This window comes from Leucopleurus acutus (assembly GCF_964270905.1).
Source record: "Leucopleurus acutus genome assembly, chromosome: 13".
Classification (NCBI taxonomy): Eukaryota; Metazoa; Chordata; class Mammalia; order Artiodactyla; family Delphinidae; genus Leucopleurus; species Leucopleurus acutus.
The window spans coordinates 83,525,859-83,548,807 of NC_139155.1; the positions used below are offsets into that span (position 1 = coordinate 83,525,859).

Genomic DNA, 22,949 nt, shown 5'->3' on the forward strand with positions numbered 1-22,949 from the left:
CTAGACGGGGCGCAGGAGATGCCTGGACCTCCTCAGGAAGAGGGAGTGGGGCCTTGAGAATCCAAGCCCTCGCCAGGACCGAAGTCTTCTCCTGGGGGTCAGGTGGGTCCCAGCGGGCTCGAGGCCTCACCCCAACTCCTGCTGCTAGCCTCACAAACAGGGGAGAGAACCCTCGGACTGACACCTGTGCTGGGTGACCCTGAGGCAGCTGCTCCCCTCTCTGGGCTCATGCACCTCCTCTGCTTTGGGTCCTCTCCCTGCTCTGCCTAGTGTCCAGAGAGGGGGCACCAAGCCTGCTCCCAGGGCCTGTCCTGCCTGGTCTCTGCTTCTCGCCACCACAGTTCCACAAATTCCGGGTGGCCAAGGAGGGCACGGGGGTCCCTGAGGACCAGCGGTCAGCCGGTGAAGCAGACGCCACCACGAGCGGGGGGGGGTTACACACACTCAGCAGAGCTCGGGCTGGGGTGGGGCCCGTCTCGCCAGGTGACTGTGAGAACGGGATACTGGTCTCCAGGAAGCCATCCCTGTGGTGGGGGGGACCAGGGGGCCGCCCTCCAGGACCAGCTGGGGGTTTCTCTGCACGGTCTGGACTGGAGGCATATGGGGAGAGAAGAGGGCACACAAGAATAGACACTTGTGTGCACGTGACACAGACACGCGCCGCTCCTCAAGAGCCAGGACGTGACAGGACTAGGACACGGGGGCAGGTGGGACGGGCCGTTCCCGGGGGCGAGAGTGGGTCACGGGCAACCCCCTCTCGTGCTCCTGCACCCCAGCTTCAGGCTAGGTGACCTGGAGGCTCCGGAGCTGTCTGCCACGGGGTCCCTTCCAGGGCAGGACAATGCCCGGGACTCAGCCAGGGGCCCTCAGGTCCTCAGGTCCGCCTTGGCAGGGCGGTGGGGCGGGGAGCGAGGTCCCTAGCTGTGTGTGTGTGTGTGTGTGTGTGTGTGTGTGTGTGTGTGTGTGTGTGTGTGTGTGTGTGTGTGTGTGTGTGTGTGTGTGTGTGTGTGTGTGTGTGTGTGTGTGTGTGTGTGTCGGGGGTGGTGGAGTGGGGGGGAGGCCCTGGCCTGTGAGGCTGTCTCCCTCCTACCTCCCTGGGGTGGGTGGGGCTAATGCACCCGCACCTATACCAGGTGACCCGCTTCCAAGGTGTTCAGTGCAGGACGCCCCTCCCCGCACAGCAGGGCCAGCCCCGGCCTGGGGCACCCAAGGAGAGGGGACACGTCCCACCCTCCCCGAAGGCCGGGGGCCCATGGGGCTCTCACCCAGCAGCGTCGAGCAGCCGTCCCCCAGCGGGTAGCGCTGGTAGCGGGGGATGCTGAGAGGCGGCAGGGCGTGGAATCGCCGCTCCAGCAGCGGCTCCAGGCGCGAGGCCGACGGGTCGGCGGGGTGGAACAGGTTGTAGACTTGCTGGCAGGCAGGCCGCAGCTGGAAAACTGGGGGGCGGAGTGGGGGCGGAGTCGCAGAGCCTGGAGCTAGCTCCGCCCTCAGGAGGCGGGGCCTAGAGCAGGCTGGGATTGGGTGCAGTACGACGGGACGGGGTTGGGGATACAGAGAAACCCGAAAGTGTGTCTCTATCAAATTTGGGGTTCTGTTTGGGCCACTGTCCCTTGTTTAACCAAATTTGTTTTAATTGAAAAAGTTATAACGACGGTGGTTAAAAAAATTTCTTTTTAAGCACAGAAATATATATGATAAAAGACATATAACGGAGGGTCTCCTTTCTCCCCAGAGCCCCGGGGCTGGCGCCCCACCTGCAACTTTTGGGAGCCTCACGCGCATGCGCGGCCTGAGCCGGGTAGCGCTATCCTCCGCTATTAGAAATGTCTCTAGGCTGTGCGATGGGGCTGGGCTTTCGAACATCTCATAGTTGATGGGAAGATCACGTGAATGTCATTATAAACTATCAGTAACATATATCTCACTTTAAAAAATACATACAAATAGGAACATAATCTGTGCTTCTTTTTCATTTAACACAATAAATGGGAGTCTTTCGTATCAGCACTCTAGTTCCGCCCCATTCTTTTTAACTGCGGCGGGGTATTCCATTGTATGGCTGTGCCGCGATTGATTTAACCAGCTTGCATCCCATTTAGGCTGGTTCTGGTTTTTCACCCTTACAGATGACGTTGCCCTAACATCAGTGTCTCCGAGCTGTGCGCTCATACCGAAGCCACTGTTTACTTGCTCTTGGGCAAGTGTCTACGCCTGCCTCTCTGAGCCTCAGTTTCCCGCTGGGGCCCCTGCACAGCTCCTGTAGGATGGCAGTTCTCCCTGGACCACACTCGTTGATCCCAGGGTCACTGGGCAGGGACTGCTGCTCTGACGCCTGCTTAGCCCACAGGTTCTGTCTCCCTGTGTGTGTAGCCATGAGGAGGAACCTGGAGCAGCGTGGCTGTGGTCCCTCTGGGGCTGGGAGGCCACCCGATCGAGGAGACTTTGGGGGTGCCTGGTTTCACATCTCTTCCTTATGGGAAGACCTTGGGCCTGGGAGACTGGGTCTGGCCCCATCTGATCCTGGGGCAGCCCCTTCCATCTCTGGACCTCAGCTCCCAGAGGTGCCTTGGAGATTAAACGAAACGGCGTGCTGGGAAATGGGGCCAGGGACTGAGCTGCTGAAGCTGGAGCAAAGGAGAGCAATGGGTCCTTGGTGGGGGGTGCAGAAAAGAGGAGGAAGGGGCCTGGGAGGTGGCCATGGCCTCATGACAGGGGTCCACTGAGACCCTCTGCCCAGCTCATGCCCACTCCCCCCACCCCCCCGCCTCACTCCTCCCCTGCAGGGACTCTCACCATCCAGGGAGGGGATGACGGTCTTCCTCAAGGCCAGGACCAGCCCCAGCGGGCACCCAAAGAGGAAGAGGTCAGCGATCTCGAAGTCGAACTTGCCCACGGCCCCTGCGCCGTCCAGCATGGTGGAGCTGCTTGAGTGGCGGGAGCTGGGCTCATTCCTCAGCACGCTGGCGTGGAGGCTGCAGATGCCGGGGGACGAATGAGGTCACACCACAGACCTTCTCGGGGCTGGCCTGTCCTTAGCCTCCTGAAAGAGGCTCCTCAGGGGTCATCAGGCCCAAACAAGGCTTGGCCCCTGTGTGGTCCTGTGAGTGCAGCTGTCCAGCACCTGCTGGGACACCTCCGGTGACAGCAGGTCCCAACCTCTCTAGGGAGCCCACCGCCTTTGGGACAGCCCTGACCAGGATCATGCCGCCCCTGGTCAGTTCTGCTCCCTGATTCTGCCATCCCCACTTCCAGCCCTGGTCAATCTGTTCCCTCTGACTCAAGATGGCCCAAGGCATGTACAAGACCACAGCCGTACCCAACAAGCACCTTCTCCCAGCTGAAGGGCCGTGGCCCAGTCTGGGGATCGCAGGACAAGGGCCGGGGGGCCTCCAGCACCCTCTTATCCATGTTCTCACTTCTGAGCCGTCCCTCTGTCTTAAGAGTCCCCGACCTCACCTGGCGGCGGGCCTCACTACCCACCTGGACAGGAAGGCCTGGTGCTGCTGGATGGTGTCCAGCTCGTAGGTGGACGAGTCACTCCTCTTGCGGGGCAGCTGCTGTTTGGGGTCCTCAGCGCCGTTGCTCCGGGGGATGTCGATGTTGCTGCGGCTCAGGTGCCGGCTGCTCTCCAGGGTGCCGCCGTGTGCCGCATTGACCGTCGTGCCCGGGGACAGCAGGTCAGTATCCTGGAACGGCCCCATGCAGGCTCACTGCCCGGTGGCCACTGGCCTGGCCCCCTCTTCAGTGTCCTGGAAGCCATGTCTGCCCTCCTGACTCCAGGCCCACTGGCCACGGCTCAGCGGCCTCTCACCCAAGCCAGGGAGGGAAAAGCCCTGTCCCTCTGTGCCCCACGGTCCCCCCCAGCCTTCACTCCTGGCCTGGCCTGCCCATGTGGGCCTTGCTGATCTCCCACTGATCCCGCTGCCTCGCCCGGCCTGCCAGGCCATTTGCTAGTCTGCAGCAGAGGGACCTTGGGTGCTCTCTCCTACTGGGAAGCTCAGAGGATCCACCCCCCAGGACCAGAGCCTGCTCCCCACAGTGCAGACCCTGCTTCACCGCCTGCTGAAGCTGCCGTGCTCCTAGGTTGAGCCACGCCGCAGCTGTCCACCTGTCCCACGCATCCACCCCCTGCCTTTGGGCACCTGCGTTAGCAACCTCTGCCCTTCCCTTTTTCCGCAGGCCTCTGGGATGTTTGGAGGCAGAGGGTGACCGTCCTCAACCTGGAGGCCCCCTGCTCCGGGGGGCTGGGGGAAGCTAGTACCTGCACACTGGCCACACTGCCCCGCCGGCTGCTGCTCTGACTCTCAGACACCGTCTGGTTGCTGCAGCATAAGGCATCGAACGCCAGGATGCCCCCAACGCAGTCCCCGATCAGGCAGACCTGGAGGGGGAGAGGCTCAGGGGCCTGAGAGCCCGCCCTGCTTGTTGGAGGGCTGGCTGGGGAGAGCCCTGGCCTGGAGGACCAGGCCAGCCCACCCTGCAGGGTTTCTGTCTTCCCTTCCCCCACCCCACAACTCACCTGCCCGTTGAAGGTCACGCCCTCCTGGGACTTGATGAAGTCCCCATAGGCGAGGTTGGCCCGCTGGATCACTGTGGCAACGGCCTCCTGGTAGTGGGGCGAAGAGGTTGCCAGCAGGGGCAGGGCGGCCAAGGGGATGTGGTCCTGGCTGCTGGACAGACAGCCTTCGTCGTGGCTGTAGGGGCTGAGGCTGGGGGTGGGAGACCGGTCAGGAGAGAGCAGGTGGCCTCAGCTCAGCCCAGTGGGCCCCTCTTCCCTGACCTGAGCATCAGAGCAGGAGCTGCCTGACACCCTGAGAGCCTCAGCCCTGACTTGGCAAACCTCGTGGGGATGCTTCCAGGCCAGGCATGGGGAACGGGGCCGGGGAGTAAGGCCAGTATGTCAGAGGCAGGTCAGCATCCCCACATTACAGATGCAGAAACAGAGGCTCAGCTCTGGGCCCCGGCCCCTCCAGGACTCTAGGCTCAGCCATCTGCGTAGGTTGTGCCGCCTCCCGGCAGAATAGGCTAGACGGCGGGTTTGGATGTCGGCACTGTGGTCCCAGTACTGCGGCTGGGGTGGGGGTGGGGTGTCTCCTGACCCTCAGGGCCAGGGGAGGGGCAGGTGGCAGCGAGCCTGGGCACTCACTCGGAGACGAGGGCGAAGGCAGCGGAGCAGATGGGCGGGCAGGGCACCAGGCGGATGGCTAGGTGGCCCAGGGCGCTGGGGTAGTGCACGCGCATGACGGTGTCGAACACGGTGGCGATGGTGTTGGTGTCGCCCTGCTTGGAGCCGGGGTCCCCGGCGCCCGTGTCCAGGATGGTGCCTCCGTGCAGCAGCAGCAGCAACACGTGGATCTTGGAGGGCGGCACGGCCAGCGGCGGGCTGACCTCGTCCTGTGCGGGTGGGGGGGTGAGCTCCCTGGGGACTCGGCTCCTGGCCGAAGCTTCTGTCCTGCTGGGGGGACGCTTGTGGCGGCCCAGTCACTCCCTCTGAGACCCCATCTCAGTTCCTCTGCTCCAGGGCCTGGTGCCCCTCTCCCGGGGAGGCCCAACTGCTTCTTCCCCTCCCCTCTGTGTTCAGCCCTGCTCCCTGCCGGCCTGACAGGGGCACGGAGGACAGGGAGGGAGAGGGTCTCTTCCTTCCGAAGCACAACTCCACCTCCCATCTGCGGGCCCAGGCAGGGGCTTCTGGGCTTCCAGCCTTGGGGGGCAGGCAGAGGCTCAGCCCCGTGCGGGCCTTTGGGGCCTGCCGGCCCTCCGTGTGTCTGTGTCCAGATGTCGGTCTGTCACAGGCTCTCTCTCTTTTTTTAAAAATTTATTTTATTTTATTTATTTACTTTTGGCTGCGCTGGGTCTTCGTTGCTGTGCGCAGGTTTTTCTCTGGTTGCCGCAAGCAGGGGCTATGCACGCAGGCTTCGTTGCCCCGCGGCATGTGGGATCTTCCCCGCCCAGGGCTCGAATCCGTGTCCCCTGCATTGGCAGGCGGATTCTTAACCACTGCGCCACCAGGGAAGCCCTCACAGGCTCTCTTAAGAGGGGCTGGGGGGGACTTCCCTGGCGGCGCAGTAGTTGAGAATCCACCTTCCAATGCAGGGGATGCAGGTTCGATCCCTGGTTGGGGAACTAAGATCCCACATGCTGCGGGGCAACTAAGCCCGCACCACAACTAGAGAGAAGCCTGTGCACCGCACCGAAGACCCAATGCAGCCAAAAACCAAACCAAACCAAACCAATCCAAACCAAAACAATTCTGAGGCAAGCAATTAAAGAAAAAAAAAGAAAGAAAAAGAGGGGCGGCGGGGGTCAGGGATTCAGATTCAGCTTGGCCGCTCAGCCAGCAGCTCTGAGCTCTCCCTCCATCTACATGGGCCCTCCCCCGCTGCCCCAGGCCCATGGCCCCCAGGCCCTGCCATTCCCAGCCTCTAAGACCAAGGTCCTCAAGAGCAGAGATGTCCCAGAGGTGGCATAACCCCAGCATCTTAGAGTGGGGAGGGCAACGCAGGTGTGTCTATCTGAACCCCCCTCATTTGTGAGGAGTCAGCCCTGCTTATGAAGTCCAAGTGAGACTTACACACATCCACCATGGGAATGGAACTGTTCTATCTAGAGACGAGGTGGCCCAGAGACGACAAGGGACTTGTCTAATATCACACAGCGCATCAGTACCAAGCTGGACCGGAACCCAGAGCTCCTGCCACCAGCTCAGTGCTCTTCTGCTACCCTAGGCTGTAGCCCCATCCCCAGGGGCCTCTCCCCATCCCTGGCTTCGGGTGTGTGACTTCTGGTGTGGGAGGCCAGGGCCAGGGCCCAAGAGAGCCACAGGTGAGTACCTGCCTTGCCCATATTATGTCAGGGGCTGAGGGGGGCGGGGAAGGGAGCTGAAGAGAGGGGCCTGTCCCTACGGAACTCAGGAGCAGAACAAGGGGCTGAAGCCATCTGGAGGGGCCATGGGGGGTCAGCTGGCCCTGAACTGGGCACTGAACCCAGGGACTGGCGAGCCCACCGGGAATGGGTCGGGCTGGGCTGGGAGCCTCTGAGCAGCAGAGGGCTTTGGGCGGGAGGAAGGCTGGTAGGTGGTACTGGGCCTGGGGTGGAGGCAAGGCTGGGCTGCCTCAGTCCCCAAGAGGGGGCTGGTCATCGGCCGGTTGTGGGCCACAGGGCCTGGGCAGGAATGAACTCACGGCCCAAGGCAGGGTGTGGTCACTGGCTGCCCAGAGCACAGGCCAGGATAGAAGCACCAGATGGTCCCAAAGACTGATCAACACAGCCAGGCGAGAGGCTCATGGAAGGCGCGTCTTACAGCACCCTCCCTGCCACCCCCACGTGGCCCCTAGTCACCTGGGACGGGCAGGGCTGGGCAGTGCGGGGCTGAGAGAATCCTGCCTGTGCCGGGCTGCTGGGACCCAGCGCTGGAGGCTGGGGACTCTTCAGGGACCCAGGAGGCTGGTCCGAGACACAGCTTTCCTCCCATTCAAACTGCTTTCTACAGGGGCACACCCTGCCTGAGACTTGAACCCCAGTGGGAACAGAGCCATTGGGAGGCGGGGCCTGGGAGCCCACTCTGGAGAGCCAGGGGTCTCCAGCAGTGACTAGGTAAAGCCGTCCTCCTTCCTCGAGGCTGGGAGAAGAGGCTCCGGTTTGGGGACCGTTGCCAGCAAAGGGATCTGACTCTGGATGGCGGTGTCCCAGAACCAGTGCTGGGTCCAAATGCACATCCCCAGGAAGATCCAGAGCCCGAGGCCCCTTCTGCCCCTCCTGGGGGGCCGTCAGAGCTGTGTGCGCCGAAGGCAAGGAGGGGGCTCCGTTTGCTTTATCGCCATTAACCGGCAACTGGGAGTCAATTCCCCTCGTTCCAGTTACCCTTCTAGAAAAGCCCGCTTCGACCTCAGACCTCAAAGAGAACCCCAAGAGGAGGAGGGCGGTGCGGATGCACCCCCTCCGCGGTCCAAACTCCCCACGGGTCCTGAGTCCCCAGAGGTGCCGTCTCCACCTCGGGCAGCTAGAGGCCAGAGCAGTGAGGTGACCGCAGTGTGTGACAGCCCCACTCTGCCCCGGCTCCTGCCCCACTGCAAACAGCTCTGACCGCCCACAGGTGGAGGAGGAGAAGGGGCGTGAGCTCCATGCAAAGAACTCCCGAAGCGGACACAAGCGCTCTACCAAGACAGTTTGATTGGACAATTAGACTCTTCCCACCCCCGGCGGGGCGGCCACATCACTTCTGCCTAGATGACTTTCACTTCCTCCCCTTCTATCTTTTTTCCTTCAGGGACTTCAGACAAGCTTATTTTTGATGGGGAATTTACAAGTTTCTCATTTTGCTTTCCAAGGGTGGAGCGGGGTCAAGGCCTTCCTCGGGGGAGCTGTCTGCAGTCCCTATTGGCTCTCAGGGGCATCAGAGGGGCTGGGCCCCAGGCCTCTCTCCAGTGGTGCCCAGGACAGTGTGGACATGATGCTGTGGGAGCCAAGCTCTGCCTCCATGGTCTCCCCCGCAGGACTGGTCCTTTACGCCCTGCCCCCCCTGCTGCAGCCCTGGCCCTCTCCACCTTGGCACCCACCTCGATGATGTTCAGCTGCTCCACACTGGAGGCCACCCTGAACTCGGGGGCGCTCTGGCGGTACAGACCGTCTGCAACACAGAAGCGGTGGGTGGGTGTGAGCCAAGGGGCAGGCCCAGCGGACAGAGGCTGTGACCGTGACAAGCAGGGCCCGAGGTGTCCCCCCAACCCCCCTGGGTGCTTCGGTGCTCCTCCTTAGGAGGCTGTAGCCTGCAGCCCCCAGCTGGTTACCCTGTGTGTCCTCTGGCTCAGGGCTTTCGATTTTGTCCATGAGGTCATTGGAGTTCCACTTGGTGATGTCCTTGGGGAACATTTCCTCTGAATCGGACAGGTCCTCTGGGGAGAAGAGAGAGGGGCTTCAGCACCCTGATCAAGGGCAGGGAGTCAGGGGAGGGGGCCGCTGGGAGGCCTAAGAGTGGTCGCTCTGGGGGCTCCCATGCTTCTCTGGCCCGTGTGGCCCTCCCCACTTGGTTCTATGCTCTCCCTTCCTTAACAGGATGGACACACGGCTACATACTCACGGGCTTCTGCCTGATGTTTTTCAAAAACTTGTGGTAACTTTCACTTAACATAAAATTCACCATTTTAACCATTTTCAAGTAGCATTTAGTCCATTCGCAATGCTGTGCAACCATGAGCTCTATCTGGTTCCAGAACTTCTCCATCTGTCCCCATTAGCAGTCATGCCTCATCCCCCGCCTCTCCCAGACCCTGGCAACCACCGGTTGACTTTCTGTCCTTATGGATTTGCCTGTTCGGGACATTTCCCATACATGGGATCATACAGTATGTGGTCTTTTTTTTTTTTTTTGTGGTATGCGGGCCTCTCCCCGTTGTGGCCTCTCCCGTTGTGGAGCACAGGCTCCGGACGCGCAGGCTCAGCGGCCATGGCTCACGGGCCCAGCCGCTCCGCCGCATGTGGGATCTTCCCGGACCGGGGCACGAACCCGTGTCCCCTGCATCGGCAGGCGGACTCTCAACCACTGCGCCACCAGGGAAGCCCCAGTATGTGGTCTTTTGTCTGGCTTCTTCTACTTCCCATGGTGTTTCTAAATTTCAACCACGTGTCAGTGCCTCATCCGTTTTCATGCTCGAGTCATATTCCATCGTATGGACGGACCACGTCTTGTTTCTCCATGATGTTCCTGACTGTTTTCAATGTCCACAGAACGACTGCTTAGTGAGAAGTGCTGCTATGAACAGTTCCATCCATGACTTTTTTTTTTCTGCTTTTCTGAGAACTTTCACCCATGACTGCTGGGTAGGAAGCAGCTGTCTGGGCTCTGCCGTGGCTGGTCCCTCCTCTGTGGGTCACTGGGACAGTTTCCCCAGGACACTGCGGCTCTGGCATCTCCTGCTCTGCTGTCTCTTCTCTTTTCCAGCTTTTTCTAAAGTTTCTACATTAGATGTGTCTTTGCCTCATATCAGGGACACAGAGCCAGGGGGGGCTCAGCCTCTTGGCCTGGCTGGAGGGCAGTGGGAGTATGGGATGCCCCAAACACCCTCTCTAACCTCAGGGAGGCCCCAGGTGCAGAGGCTGCCTCAGGAACCACCTGCCTCCCTTTCCGGGTCCCCACCCCAGGGCCACATCTGCCTCTGCCCTGCTGTGTGCCTGTGGGCAAGTCCCTGTCCCTTTCTGAGTGCGTCCCGCCTTATAAACTGCAAACCTGTCTCCCTGTACCTGCCTGCTGGCCCCCTTACTTCCTCAAGAGGAAAGGCAAGGTACGAAGCGAGGACGTTTGGTAGGTGCATCTCCCCAGCACAGGTGGGTGATTTATCCGGCTGTTTGTTGTGCTTATTCTGGGATTCGCGGGAAAAAGGGTACTTCATGTATTTTCTACTTGTTTGTATTTTCTAAGGTTTCTACATTAGGTGTGTGTTAATTTAATCATGAAAAGACAGTAATTACAAACATTAGAAGATTAGAAGAAGTTATGCTTTTGTAAAGCTTCTTAGGGAATTTTATTATTATTATTTTGGCCACACCGCATGGCTTGCGGGATCTTAGTTCCCTGACCAGGGATTGAACCCGGGGCCATGGCAGTGAGAGCACCGAGTCCTAATCCCTGGACCGCCAGGGAATTCCCTTTGGGAATAAATTCACATATGTAAAAAATGTCACCGTCTGATTTTAAATCCATTGTGGGGGGGTTCGAGAGAACAGTCCCCACCTGCCAGACCCCGTGCACATTCTGATACCAGGTTAAGGTGAGTGTGAGACCCCAGACTCCTGGTGGCTTCATCTCATCCTGCCCCTGCCCCCACGTGCTGCTGTTCAGCCAGAACTTTTCACAGGTAATCCCCACCTTGACTTGCATCCCCTGCCGCTCTCTCAGACCCCTCCCCTCCCCCTCTTGGGAAGGCCCGTGTGCTCCAGGGTGCCCGCCTACCGTGAGCATCAAAGAACTCGTCATCCGAGCTCTCGTCTGAGTCCCGGGCGATACTCTGCATCCTCCACTCCGAGATGCTGTGACGGGAAGGACTCGCTGGAAGGCAAAACCCCAGACTGACCGACCACCCAGCAGCACTGGGATAAACGGGCGGAGGCAGGCAGGTGCGATGATGCTGGAGTAGGGCCACGAGGGCTCAGAAGGGGATGCAATGGAGAAATGAGGGCTCTGACGCATCTCCCAGCCCACCTGGCACAGTGCAGTCCTGTCCCGGGAGGACGTGGATGGGGGAGGGTATCAGGTATGAGGCCAGGATGTGCAGTCACCCAGGCTTGGGTCCACTCCTATGCCCTAGACCGGATCTGCTCAGGAGCGAGGCCCCCTCCCTTTTTTTTGCCGCACCACTGCGTGGCATGCGGGATCTTAGTTCCCCGACCAGGGGCCGAACCCAGGCCCTGGCAGTGGACCGCCAGGGAATTTCCAGGAGCGAGCCCCTTCAACTCTGCCACGGCGGGGCTGACAGACAGGGATGCCCGGCAGGGGCAGGAAGTGAGATTAAAGGTATCGATGCGTGTGTCTCCATGGGTCCCTTCAGCACAGCACAAGCCTGGTGTGGGAAAAGCTGGATTTGCGGGAGCGGGTGGGACTCCTGGTGTTTTAGACAAAATACACCGAGTTTCCCCAATAACCACCGCACTTTCAAGTGAGTTCCAGAGAAAGGCCTTTCTGAGTATCTGAAGCCTTTCAGGGTCCTTTGGCCTGGCTGCTCCCTCAGGCGCAGAAGCCTCTCCTGGGTGTGCTGGGTGCAGCGCACCCAGACCCCCCCACCCCGCCTTAGAACCCTGGCTCAGAGCTGCAGCCGGCTGGGTCCCAGGAGGGGCTGGGAGTGGCGATCCCACGTGGCCAGCCTGCCTGTCTCAGCTGGGCTGTGTGGGTGAGTCTGGGTGGGTGAGTCTGGGGGAACCTGCCAGGGTTGGGGCAACGCCCTGGGCTTCACTCCGAGGCGGAGGCTACAAGGAGGTGACTAGTTCTGAGTCCCACAGGTGTGGCCCACAGGTCCGAAAGCAAGAGTCCACCTTCAGAGTTCGAAGTCCCCGGCAGAGGCACGGGGCTGCCCGGGCAGGGGCAGTCGCCGGGGTGGACGAGCAGAGGGCAGGGACACCCGCGGGGACAGAGTGCGCTCACCTCCCCGCTTGGACGACCGGGACGACTTGGAGGACGTGGACCACTGCTTCTTCAGACCCCTGCCCGCCAGGGGCTCCCCACCGCTGCTGCTGGGCTGTGGGGGCTCCCTGGGGGCCTGGGCCTGGGGGGCCTCGTCCTTGGCCAGCTCCGCGGCCCCCTCGTCGTCCTCACTGAACTGGGCCATCTTGCGGGACAGCATGAGCTGCGCCTCCTTCTCCAGCTCCCGGATGTTTTCCATGTTCAGCCCGTACCACTCGTCCTGCCAGCACCAGGCCTGCCGGTGGGCCCTCACCATCACCTTCCGCAGGCCTGCAGGGGAGGGAGAGAGAGACAGAGCCGTGTTAGAGCCCCCGGGGACTCCTAGGCTGGGAGGTGCCCCGCAGTGCAGGACAGGCTCTGCCCCTCACCCACTGCGTGGCTTCCAGCAAACCACTGCCCTCGTGCCCGTTTCCCCATGTGTAAATGAGGGGTCCGGCTCACAGATGGCTTCACAAGGTCACAGTGGCTCTGTAACTGGGGTACTGGGGCTTCCCAAGGTACTGTGTCTGCTCAGAAGCCATGCTGAGTTTTGCGGGGGGGGGGGGCGGGGGGGAATTCCTGCCTTGTGGGGAGCTGGAGAAGGACTTCCTGAGTGTTTCCTATCTCAGAGTTAAGGACACTTCTCTTGTCGAATTTCCCACGGGAAAGTCAACCTCAAGTTCGAAGCACGTTGGTCCTTTCTTTTTTAAACAGAATATATACACATACGATATAAAATAAGATATAAAATACAATAAAGTATGATATATAGGAATATATCATATATAGAAAATAAGATGGAAAATAAGATACTTTTAAGGTATAAAGAACAGAAGAACCACAGGGACAGGAAGCAGATGGGGGCCCGCCTTGGGTGGGGATGAGAGTGGGGGTGATTGCGAAAGACTCTGGGGGCATGGAATGTTCTAGAACTGTGTGCACTACTCTGCAAACACACTCAGGCTTACGGAACTCAAACTTCTCTTACAACAGATGCAAAATCAGGCCTCAATAGGCTGCTTAAAAACCATTAAGAAGAAATAAAGCATTCCCCCCCGCCCTGCCCCCCCCCCCCCCGCCACCACCCATCGAGGGAGTAGACGTGACCAGTAACATGGAGCCCACGGTCGCCCTCCCAGACGCATCTTCCTCCCGCCCTGAAAGGGTCCATCCTGAATTTTGTGTTTGTCACTTGCTTTTCTTTCCGTGTTTTTCTATACAGTATGTTGGGCTGGCCTACATGTTGCTGACATGTACATGTATGTGTCATGCTGCATGGATTTTTCTGCCACTTCCCCTTCTTGGGGGAGTTGCCGGTATGCTGCCGTATGGTATTTATTTGTGTGAAATACCGTATGGTATTTATTTGTGTGAAATACCACATTTTATTTATTCTTTCTCCTGCCAGCGGGCCTTTGGCTCACTTTCATTGTTTGTCCGTTTTGCTTTTATAATCCTGCTGCTCTGAACATTCCGGAACGTGCATTTGAGTTTCTCCAGGGGGGCAAACTCGGAAGGGTCATCACTGAGTCTTCCTCCCGCTTTCCTAGAGAAAGCTGAGCGGCTTCCCAGGTGGTCCGGCCCTTCCTCGTTCCCAGGCTGGTCTCTGGCGACCCTTCCTCCGGGCTCACCTCCTGATTCCCACTTGCAGCTTTGCTCAGGCCACTCGGCCTCCCCAGCCGTCCTTTCTATATCCCTTCATTCCCAAAAGCCTGCCTGGGAGAAACTCCCTCTCACCCCTGCTCCTAGGAGGGTGCCCCCAAGCCCCAGGCCGTGGCCTCAGGCACGCCACCCTCAGGGTCAGCCAGCACCCACACTGGACAGACCGTCTGATGAGATGTGATGCACAGACGAGGACGGCTGGGACGGGAGATCTGGGTTCAGACCCAGGGCTGGCCCTGGGCTTCCTCCACTGCAAATGGGGGTTGGAGGGGGTGACAGTGGCCACCCTGCAGGGCCATGGAGAGCTGATGTGACCCCTGTGAAGCATACCGTCAGTGCTGTGACTCTGCTCATGGCTACACAGTCACCCCTGCTCTTGGAGTGAGCAGGTGTCTGCCTGGGTGCCACTCCTGGATCATGAGTCTTGGGGCTAAAACCAGGCCCTGGGCACTGACCTCTGCCCTGACTGGGGGGCAGGGAGGAGGCCGGGTCAGCACTAGCTCCTTCTAGAACCCCTGGGCATCTGCTGTCCCGTTCCCTGGGCACCTGCTCTGGGCCGGGCGGGCGTGGGTGTAGGACAGGAGGATGTCCGAGACGCTCTCCCCTGGGACTTCCAGCCCAAAGCGGGCGGCAGTGCCGGGGCAGGGCCTGGGGTCTGGCCTTGGGGTGCCGAGAGGTGCTGTGAGCAGCAGGGGGGCAGTCCCCTGGGGCTGCTCCCCCATGGTGGGTGGACATCACGTGTTACAAATACCATCCGCAGTGTCTGGGGCAGGCGTACGCTGCCTGTCGTCTGTAGGCGCTCGGCAAGTGTTTATATGGTCAAGGTAAACCAGGTGGGTGGCTGCATGTGGGCCCTGGGGGTCGCCTGTCCAGAGTAAGACAGGCAGATGCAGAGAGAGAGGGCGGGCAGACGGGCACACAGACGGAGAGGCCGGGCGCGCTCACCCGTGTCGTGGATGAACCGCTCGATCTTGGACTGCATGCCCCAGTAGCGGAACTCCACCTTGCAGAGCTTGTAGGCGCACATTATGGGGAAGACCTGCTGCTTGTACTCCTCGATCCAGTTCTCGGACAGGGGCCCCCGCTGGGTCTTGGTCGAGTAGAACAGCTTGGGGTCCTCTTCCGTCTTATACTCGTTGGGGGGCACGGGGTCCTTGACGATGTCGATGAAATCTACGGGGAGACCCCGTGAGTGACAACGTCTGCCCCAACCTCCACCCCACCCCTCCCCATCCAGTCTCCTCGCCATGTCCCTGCCACCCCCAAATCCTCGTGGGGCCCCAGGCCTCGATGGGCCACGGGGCCCGACGTGGGGGTGAGGACATTGTTCTGGTCCACCCTGACCCCGAGCTCCCCCGCCCTCAGGACCTGTGGCTTTCCTTGTTGCCTTTTCAAATCGTTTCAGCAACCCCCCTGTTTTGGGCACACTTGCCAAAGCGGATAAATAAGGTGATGAGCTGGAGAAGCGTGGGCGAGATGAGGATGGAGGATGTGGGATGCGGCGGGGGCGAGGAAAAGAGTAAAGCTTCCCAGAAAAGCTGGTGTTTCAGCTACAGGAGCAGAACTGTGAGGCCAAGAACGTCCCAGAATGTGACACTGAACCAGGAGGTGGGGGAGTGTGGGGAACCACCAGGGTGTCCACGTGGGTAGAGGTGACGGGGATGCAGCTGGACACATCCGCCATCTCTCACCAGGCTTTGTGCCCGGCCGGCACCCTGAGGGGAAGTGGCCCTACAGATGAGCTTTAAGGCGGCTGACCTGCTGGGAAGCCCCTCCCAGACAGATCAGCAGGGAAGAGTCCGGAAGCCACGTCTGATGGGCCCAGCGGGAAGTGTCGGGCCTGAGAGGGTCCAGGATGTGCCTGAGAGTGGGCAGCAGATGCCATGGGGCTGGGCGCTTGGGAAACAGCACTGGGGGCTGGTGGGACCTGGGTGAGGGGCGGGACAGTGACTCTGGGAAGGACCACCTCTTGTCACACGGCTCCTCTCCCAAGTCAAAGCCATCCTGCTGGGCTGGCTCCCCGAGGTGTGCCAGTGGCAGACCTCAGGACAGGGTCTGTGGCTCAGAGACTCCTTCTTTCAGATGTGCGGGGACGACGGCACTTGAGGGGGCTCTGCCCCGACCGGGCCCCGGCTGTCTCGTCTCCCTGGCTTGCTGGCACTGAGTCTGGGCTGTGGTTTACAGACGCAGGCGTTGGCCCCGCCGAAAGTGACTGGTCAGAAGCGGCCCGAGGGCAGCAGGATGTGGGGAGGGATGCACATCCTTCCTGGAGCAGACCACGTGCCCAGCCCGCTCAGGCAGGCAAAGGCCGCTAAGGGGGGGGCTGGGACTTAGGAACCATGGCAGGAGGCCTTCGGGGGGAGCGTGCAGCTGGCCGGACAAGAGCTGCCAGAGGGCCTGCGTCATGCTGGGCCCTTCCTTCCTGTTATGGGTAGAATGTGTCCCCTCCTAAACTCATTCATTGGAGTTCTGGTCCCCAGGGCCTCAGAATGTGACCTTATTTGGAGACAGGGTCTTTAAAGAAGTCATCTAATTAAAGTGAGGTCATTAGGGTGCACCTAATCCAATATAACTAGAGTGCTTATAAAAAGGAGAAATTTGGCTCAATTAAAAAATAAATACACCTGAAACTAACACAGCATTGTAAATCAACTATACTTCAATTAAAAAAAAAAAAAGGAGAAATTCGAATACGGACATGCACGCAGAGAGAACACCATGTAAAGATGAAGGGAGAGATTGAGGTGATGAGTCTACAAGCCGAGGAAACGCCAAAGATTGCCAGCAGCCACCAGACGCTAGGGGAGAGGCCCAAACTGATTTTCCCTCAGGGACCCCAGAAGGAGCCAACCCTGCTGACACCCTGACCTTGACGTCTGACCTCAAAACTGTGAGACAAAAAGTATCTGTTGTCTTAAGTCCCTTAGTCTGTGGTACTTCGTTCTGGTAGCCCTAGGAAGCTAAGGTATCTCCCAAAACCCCCTGGGGCCTAAAAACTCCGGCAGGAGGGAGGAGTCTCAGGGCACTGCCCTCCAGGCCTCTGAGGCCGCCTGGGAGTTCATCAACACCCCTCCAACACCAGCCGTGCACCCATCTGGGAACCACAATGGCTTGTTCCTACGGGCTTGGGGCCTGTTGAGGTGAGGCTGGTCCACAGATGTGTCTTGTTTCGGTGGCATATTTACAAAGATTTTTCATTAGTTGTCAACATTTAGGAATTGGAAGATTTCACATGAAAACCCTGATTTCTGGCCTCGCTTGAAAGAGAAGATTTAACAAATGGGGCCTGTTTCCCACATGGTATAGTCAGCTAGAGGGGAGTAGAGCAGAGGCCGCCCACCGTCAAGGGGACACAGGCCCCATCCGGCCTGCTGCACTCACGCATGGCTGTCAGCCTGATGTGGCCCCCAAGCACACGCATGCATTTCTGGGGATGGGGACACTTCGAAGGGATGAAGGGAAGGGGCTTGAGTGGGAAATGCACGTAGCCTTAGTGGGCACATCAGGGAAATGGGGCCGAGGAGACCCATCCTTCCTGCCCCCTCACCTCCGACCAGGCTTGCTTGGACTCTAACCTCCCCGCCCAGGACAGGAGCTGGTCTGCAGCCTGCCAGGCCTGAAGATCAGGGGCAGAATCAAGGGGCCCATGGGCAGGGAAACCGGGAACTCAGCCCTGCAGGGCTCCTGCCCTTCCCGGAGTTGGGAGCGTCAGGGTAGACGGTTACCGATCGTCAGCTGGTTCTTTTCCACAGGAGACAGGCTGAACACATTGGGGTTTTCTCCAGCATCAGTTTTATAAAAGGTTTCGATGTCAATGGAGAATTTCTCCACAAAAGGGCAAGTGAACCTGCGGGGGAAGGAGAGTATCCATCAGGACTCGAGCTTAGCGGTGTAGGCGTGGGTGGCTGGGTGGAGGACGAGGGCTGGAGTGGTGGCCGAGACGCGTCTGTCCTGTCCAGCTCCTGGACCTTCACCTCGTCCCAAGAAGAGCCAAGTCCAGGTTGGGGGGAGGGATGGGTTTAGGGGGAAGAGGGAGTTGTTCCGGGAAGCTGCCGGCAGCCCTGTGTCCACGTGTGTGAAGCGTGGTGTGGACTCAGGCACAGAGAAGGTGGCACACTGCTGAGTCGGCTGAATCTGTGTGACATGCCACCCTGTCCCCTGTCCCCTAAGAAACCAGGTGTGGCAACAGGGAAGCAGCCCCTCTCTCTTGACTGGAGATGAGCTCAGAGGAGGAAGGTGCTGCTGGGAAGAGGCATGACTTGGATGGATCCTCCAGCAAGCTCCAGGCCCTCAACGACCTGGGGAAGGAAGCCCCAGGAGATGCATGGGGCTTCCATCTCTTCTAACGAAGATCTCTTCTAACGAAGCAGTGCTCGGCTCTATTGGGTGGGGGCGCAGAGTGAAGAGCCCCCCTACCAGAGGGATCCAAAGAAAGCCCTGCTCAGCATGGTTTGTTATAAAACATCATCATAGTCACTGAGGGTCTCAGGGTTGGAGGGAATCTCTGGGCCATCTGGTCTACCCTCAGTTTGTGTTTCTTCCCAGCTGGTGGACGGTCCTGCATTCCCAGGCGAACGTTAACGTGAGTCTGTATTCCCTGAGCCTTCCCAGATGGCAAAGGAGTCTCAGATGGCCCTCGCTGGACTCAGGCCTTCCTGGTCTCCCCCACTGGCAGGCTAGAAGGCACCTAGGGGTATACCCTTCCCTCTCCTGCCTGTTCTCTGAGGGGGAACCTGGGGGACCTTCAGGGTACCACTCAGAACGGAGGCTCAGCTCCCCAGAAGCCAGGGCTCCCTGGGGTGTGGGGATTGAGCCTGTCTGGGGGGCCAGCACCAGCATCTATGCTGCAGGGTTGCTTCCCCAGCAGACAGCACGGGGGCTGAGGGCAAGCTCACCTGGTTCGGGTATAGGGGTAGGCGTTCCAGGACTCCTCCACCACCCGCAGGGCCGCCTTGGGCAGGATGGAGCGGAACCAGCTGGGGATGTGCATGCCCACATGGTACACCTTGTGTGTGTACTGCCCGGAGCCACCAGGGCCGTCCGTGTATGGCCGGTTCTCCAGGATCTCCACGCCACTGCCTTCACCGAACGTCTCGTTACGGCTCTTCTTCTGTGGGGACAAAAGCATTAGCGATGTGTGGGTCCAGAGCACTCTGCAGAGGGGGAGGGGCTTAGGAGACTGGCCGAGGGTGCTGAATGGGGGGTGGGGTTTTGGCCAACCAGGCTGGCTCCTCCTGTGTCACTGCAGGACACCGCCCCCCCCCCCCCCCCCACCGCCGGCCCCAGCACTCATGCAGGAGACTGAAGGGGCCACGGTTCCCTGTCCGAGCCCAGCACTGCACGTGCAAACTCCTCCGTTCTGACTCCTGAGTGTGCCGGGACTGAAAGTGTTCCCAAGGTCAGGAACAAGATGAGGATGCCTGCTTTCTCACCTCTAGCCAACATTGTACTGGAGGTTCTAGCCAGAGAAATTAGGCAAGAAAAAGAAATAGTAAGAGGCATTCGAATAGGAAAGGAGGAAGGAAAACTATCTCAATTTGTTGATGACACACCCATATACAGAAAAACCTAAAGAATGCCCCCCACATCTGTCAGACCTAATACATATATTCAACAGAGCTTCAGAATACAAAATGAACCCACAAAAGCAAACACGGCAGAAAGGAAATAAAGAAATCATTTCCATTTACAAGAGCATCCAAAAGAATAAAATACCTGGGAAGAAATTTAACCGAGGAGGCACAAGACTTGTACACAGGAAACTATGAAACATTGCTGAAAGAAATGAAGGAAGACCTAAACAAACGGCAAGACATCTGTGTTCACGCACTGGAAGACTTAATATTTGTGAAGATGTCAATGCTCCCCAAAGCAAGCTGCAGGTCCAATGTGATCCCTGTCGAAATCCAATGGCAGTTTTGGTAGAAAGGGAAAAACTGATCCTAAAATTCACATGGAACTCCTAGGGCTCTCAAACAGCCGAAACAATTTTGAAAACAAAAAGGAAGCTGGAATGCTCACATTTTCCGATATCAGAACTTGCTATAAAACTAGAGTAGGGGGACTTCCCTGGTTGCACAGTGGTTAAGAATCCGCCTGCCAATGCAGGGGACACGGGTTTGATCCCTGGTCCGGGAAGCTCCCACATGCCACGGAGCAACTAAGCCCGTGCGCCGCAACTACTGAGCCCACCTGCCACAACTACTGAAGCCCACGAGCTCTAGGGCCCGTGCACCACAGCAAAGAGTAGCCCCCGCTCACCGCAACTAGAGAAAAGCCCGCATGCAGCAACGAAGACCCAACGCAGCCAAAAATAAATTTTAAAAAACCCCACAACTACAGTAGGGACTTCCCTAGTGGCGCAGTGGTTAAGAATCGGCCTGCCAATGCAGGGGATACAGGTTCAAGCCCTGGTCTGGGAAGATCCCACATGCGGCGGAACAACTAAGCCCATGCGCCACAACCACTGAGCCTGTGTGCCACAACTAATGAAGCCTGCACGCCTAGAGCCTATGCTCCACAACAAGAGAAGCCACCGCAATGAGAAGCCCTTGCACCGCAATGAACAGTAGCCCCCACTCGCCACAACTAGAGAAAGTCCGCGCGCAGCAACAAAGGACAAACGCAGCCAAAAAAGATTCATCCCCCTGTTGCGGGCGGTAGTAGCTCTTTAAAAAAAAAAAAACAAAAAACTATAGTAATCAAAACAGTATAGTATGGGCATAGGACAGATCTATGGAATGGAGATGAGAGTTTAGAAATAAACCCACAGATCTATACGCTATACATATTGATTTTCAACAAGGGGGCCAGAACCATTCAGTGCAGGAGGGAAGAGTCTTTTCAACAAATGCTGCTGGGACAATTGGATACCCAAGTGCAAAAGAATGAATCTGCACTACTATCTCATGCCACATATCAAGATTAACTCAAAATGGATCAAAGCCCTAATTGTAAGAACTAAAAGTAGAGAACTCTTAGAAGAAAACACAGGGGCAAATCTTCATGACCTTGACAGGCGACCAAAGAAAAAATAGCTAAGTTGGACTTCATCAAAATGAAAAAAAACTGTTGTGCATCAAGGGACACTATCAAGAGAGTGAAAGGACAATCCACAGAAAGGGAGAAAATAAACGAATTATATCCATACAATAAAACATGATTTGGCTGTCAAAAGGAATGAAGTACTGACACATGCTACTACATAGATGAACCTTGAAAACATGCCGAGTGAAAGAAACCAGACACAAAAGGCCATATACGATACGATCCCATTTATATAAAATGTACAGAATAGGCAAATCCAGAGTCAGAAAGTAGATTATTGGTGGCCTGGGGGTTGGGGGAAAATGGAGAGCGACTTCTTTATGGGATGATGAAAATGCTCTAGAATTGTGATGGTTTCATAACTCTGTGAACGTGCTAAAAGCCACTAAACTATACACTTAAAATGTGTGAACTGTGTGGTGTGGGACTTACAGCTCAATAAATCTGGTATAAACCAAAACAAACAAACAAATAAAAACCAACCTTGCCTCTTGTACTCAACTAAGATTTCAGAGAGATCAAACACGAGTGAGAAGGGGCCTCGGAGACACTGCCCGGGAGACGTGATGCCTGGGTCACCTCCAAGTGTCTTTCTGCCACGAACGTCCTTCCCAGGGTCCAGAAGCTCAGGTTTCTGCTTCTGCACAAAACCTCGTGGTCAAGGTGCTGGTGACTTTAAGCCCAGCATCTGTTTCCACGGTGACATGACAGCATCACCAAGGCCATCTTCGGTCAGCTTCCTGAACAGCAGGTGCACATATACTCACACGTGCACACACCTGAGTCCTCCCACACGTACACAGGCACTCCCCACACCACTGCCTCGCCCTCGGGGCACGAACCCTCTCTAAGGCACAAAGACGTGATCTATCTCCATGGCCAGAGACACTGAGTCCCCTTCAGAAAAACAGCAGACCCTGGTTGAAGCCACAGATGGAGTCAGAGCAGGGACATGCCATTCCTCACTCTTTAAAGGAGCTCCTGGAATGTGGCCCAGATTCTGTAATGAAAACAGCGACCATTTCTCAGATGCTTTCCAAGATCCCGCCTCTTACGGTAGCTTCGTTTATTAGCAGTTGTGCAAAGCGCTTGGCATGCGCTTTCTCGTATAGTTACTGCAATGAGCCCTTGAGAAGACTGCAGGACTACTATCACCCCCAAGGTACAGATGGGAAGGTGGAGGCTCAGAGAGGCCGAGTGACCCGTCCAAGGTTACACAGTTACCAAACCGCAGAGCCAGGACGAACTCGGACCTGTTGGATTCCAGGGCCCGCTCGCCCCGAAGCAGTGAGCGCCTCAAGGAAAACACCTCGGCACAAGGTAGGTGCTGATAAGCAGTTACTGAGCAAGTACAGAGACTGCAGCCCTAACCCGGTGGCCAACTTTCTCTCATCTTGGACAAGTTGCTTCTTGTGCCTGGTCTCAGTTTCTAAAGCTGTAAGTGGGGATGGGGCTACCTGTCTGCCCAAGCCCCAGTGTAGTGGGTTAAAGGCCTCCCCCGCCAAAATCCATATCTACTGAGAATCTCAAACTGTGACCTTATCTGGGAATAGGGTCTTTGCAGATGTGTTGATAATTAGTTAAGATGAGGTCATCTTAAGTTAGATGGATTAGACAACTTAGGCTGGGCCCTAAATCCAAGGAGAAGAGATCATTATAAGAAGAGAAAACAGAGACACAGACACACACAGAGGGCAGGCAGCCATGTGACAACACAGGCAGAGACTGGAGTGAAACAGGTTTAAACCAAGGAACGCCAAGGATTGCCGGCCGCCACCGGAAGCTGGGAGAGTCAAGGGAGGACCCCCCGCGCCCCAGAGCCTTCAGAGGGAGTGCGGCCCGCTAACACCTTGAGTTTGGACTTCTGTCCTCCAGAACTTTGAGAGAATAAATTTCTGTTGTGTTAAGCCATCCAGTTGGTGGTGCTCTGTTACGGCAGCCCCAGGGAATGAAACACCTGGGGTGCTGGGTGGCTCAGTGAGAAGAGGACGTGCAGGTCAGAGGGGTCAGGGCACACGGAGTCTCTGAGGGCTGAGGTGCGGCCTGCCAGGGATCCGAGGGCAGAGAAGGCACGGGGAAGGCCAGAGAGGGA

General features: G+C 57.8%; 1 protein-coding gene across 1 annotated transcript in view; it reads right to left on the bottom strand.

Moving 5' to 3' along the window:
* The window catches only part of PITPNM2 (phosphatidylinositol transfer protein membrane associated 2), a 143,891-nt gene that overhangs the window by 6,219 nt on the left and 114,723 nt on the right, over positions 1–22,949 (bottom strand). The window contains exons 3-15 of the mRNA XM_082853429.1: positions 18,706–18,920; positions 17,536–17,657; positions 14,756–14,983; positions 12,131–12,439; positions 10,946–11,041; positions 8,787–8,891; positions 8,556–8,626; positions 5,147–5,394; positions 4,520–4,709; positions 4,262–4,381; positions 3,481–3,686; positions 2,794–2,972; positions 1,266–1,436 (exon numbers count right to left, since the gene is read on the bottom strand). Of these exons, the coding sequence (XP_082709555.1) occupies positions 1,266–1,436; positions 2,794–2,972; positions 3,481–3,686; positions 4,262–4,381; positions 4,520–4,709; positions 5,147–5,394; positions 8,556–8,626; positions 8,787–8,891; positions 10,946–11,041; positions 12,131–12,439; positions 14,756–14,983; positions 17,536–17,657; positions 18,706–18,920 (2,260 nt within the window). The remainder of the gene's footprint in view (positions 1–1,265; positions 1,437–2,793; positions 2,973–3,480; positions 3,687–4,261; positions 4,382–4,519; positions 4,710–5,146; positions 5,395–8,555; positions 8,627–8,786; positions 8,892–10,945; positions 11,042–12,130; positions 12,440–14,755; positions 14,984–17,535; positions 17,658–18,705; positions 18,921–22,949) is intronic.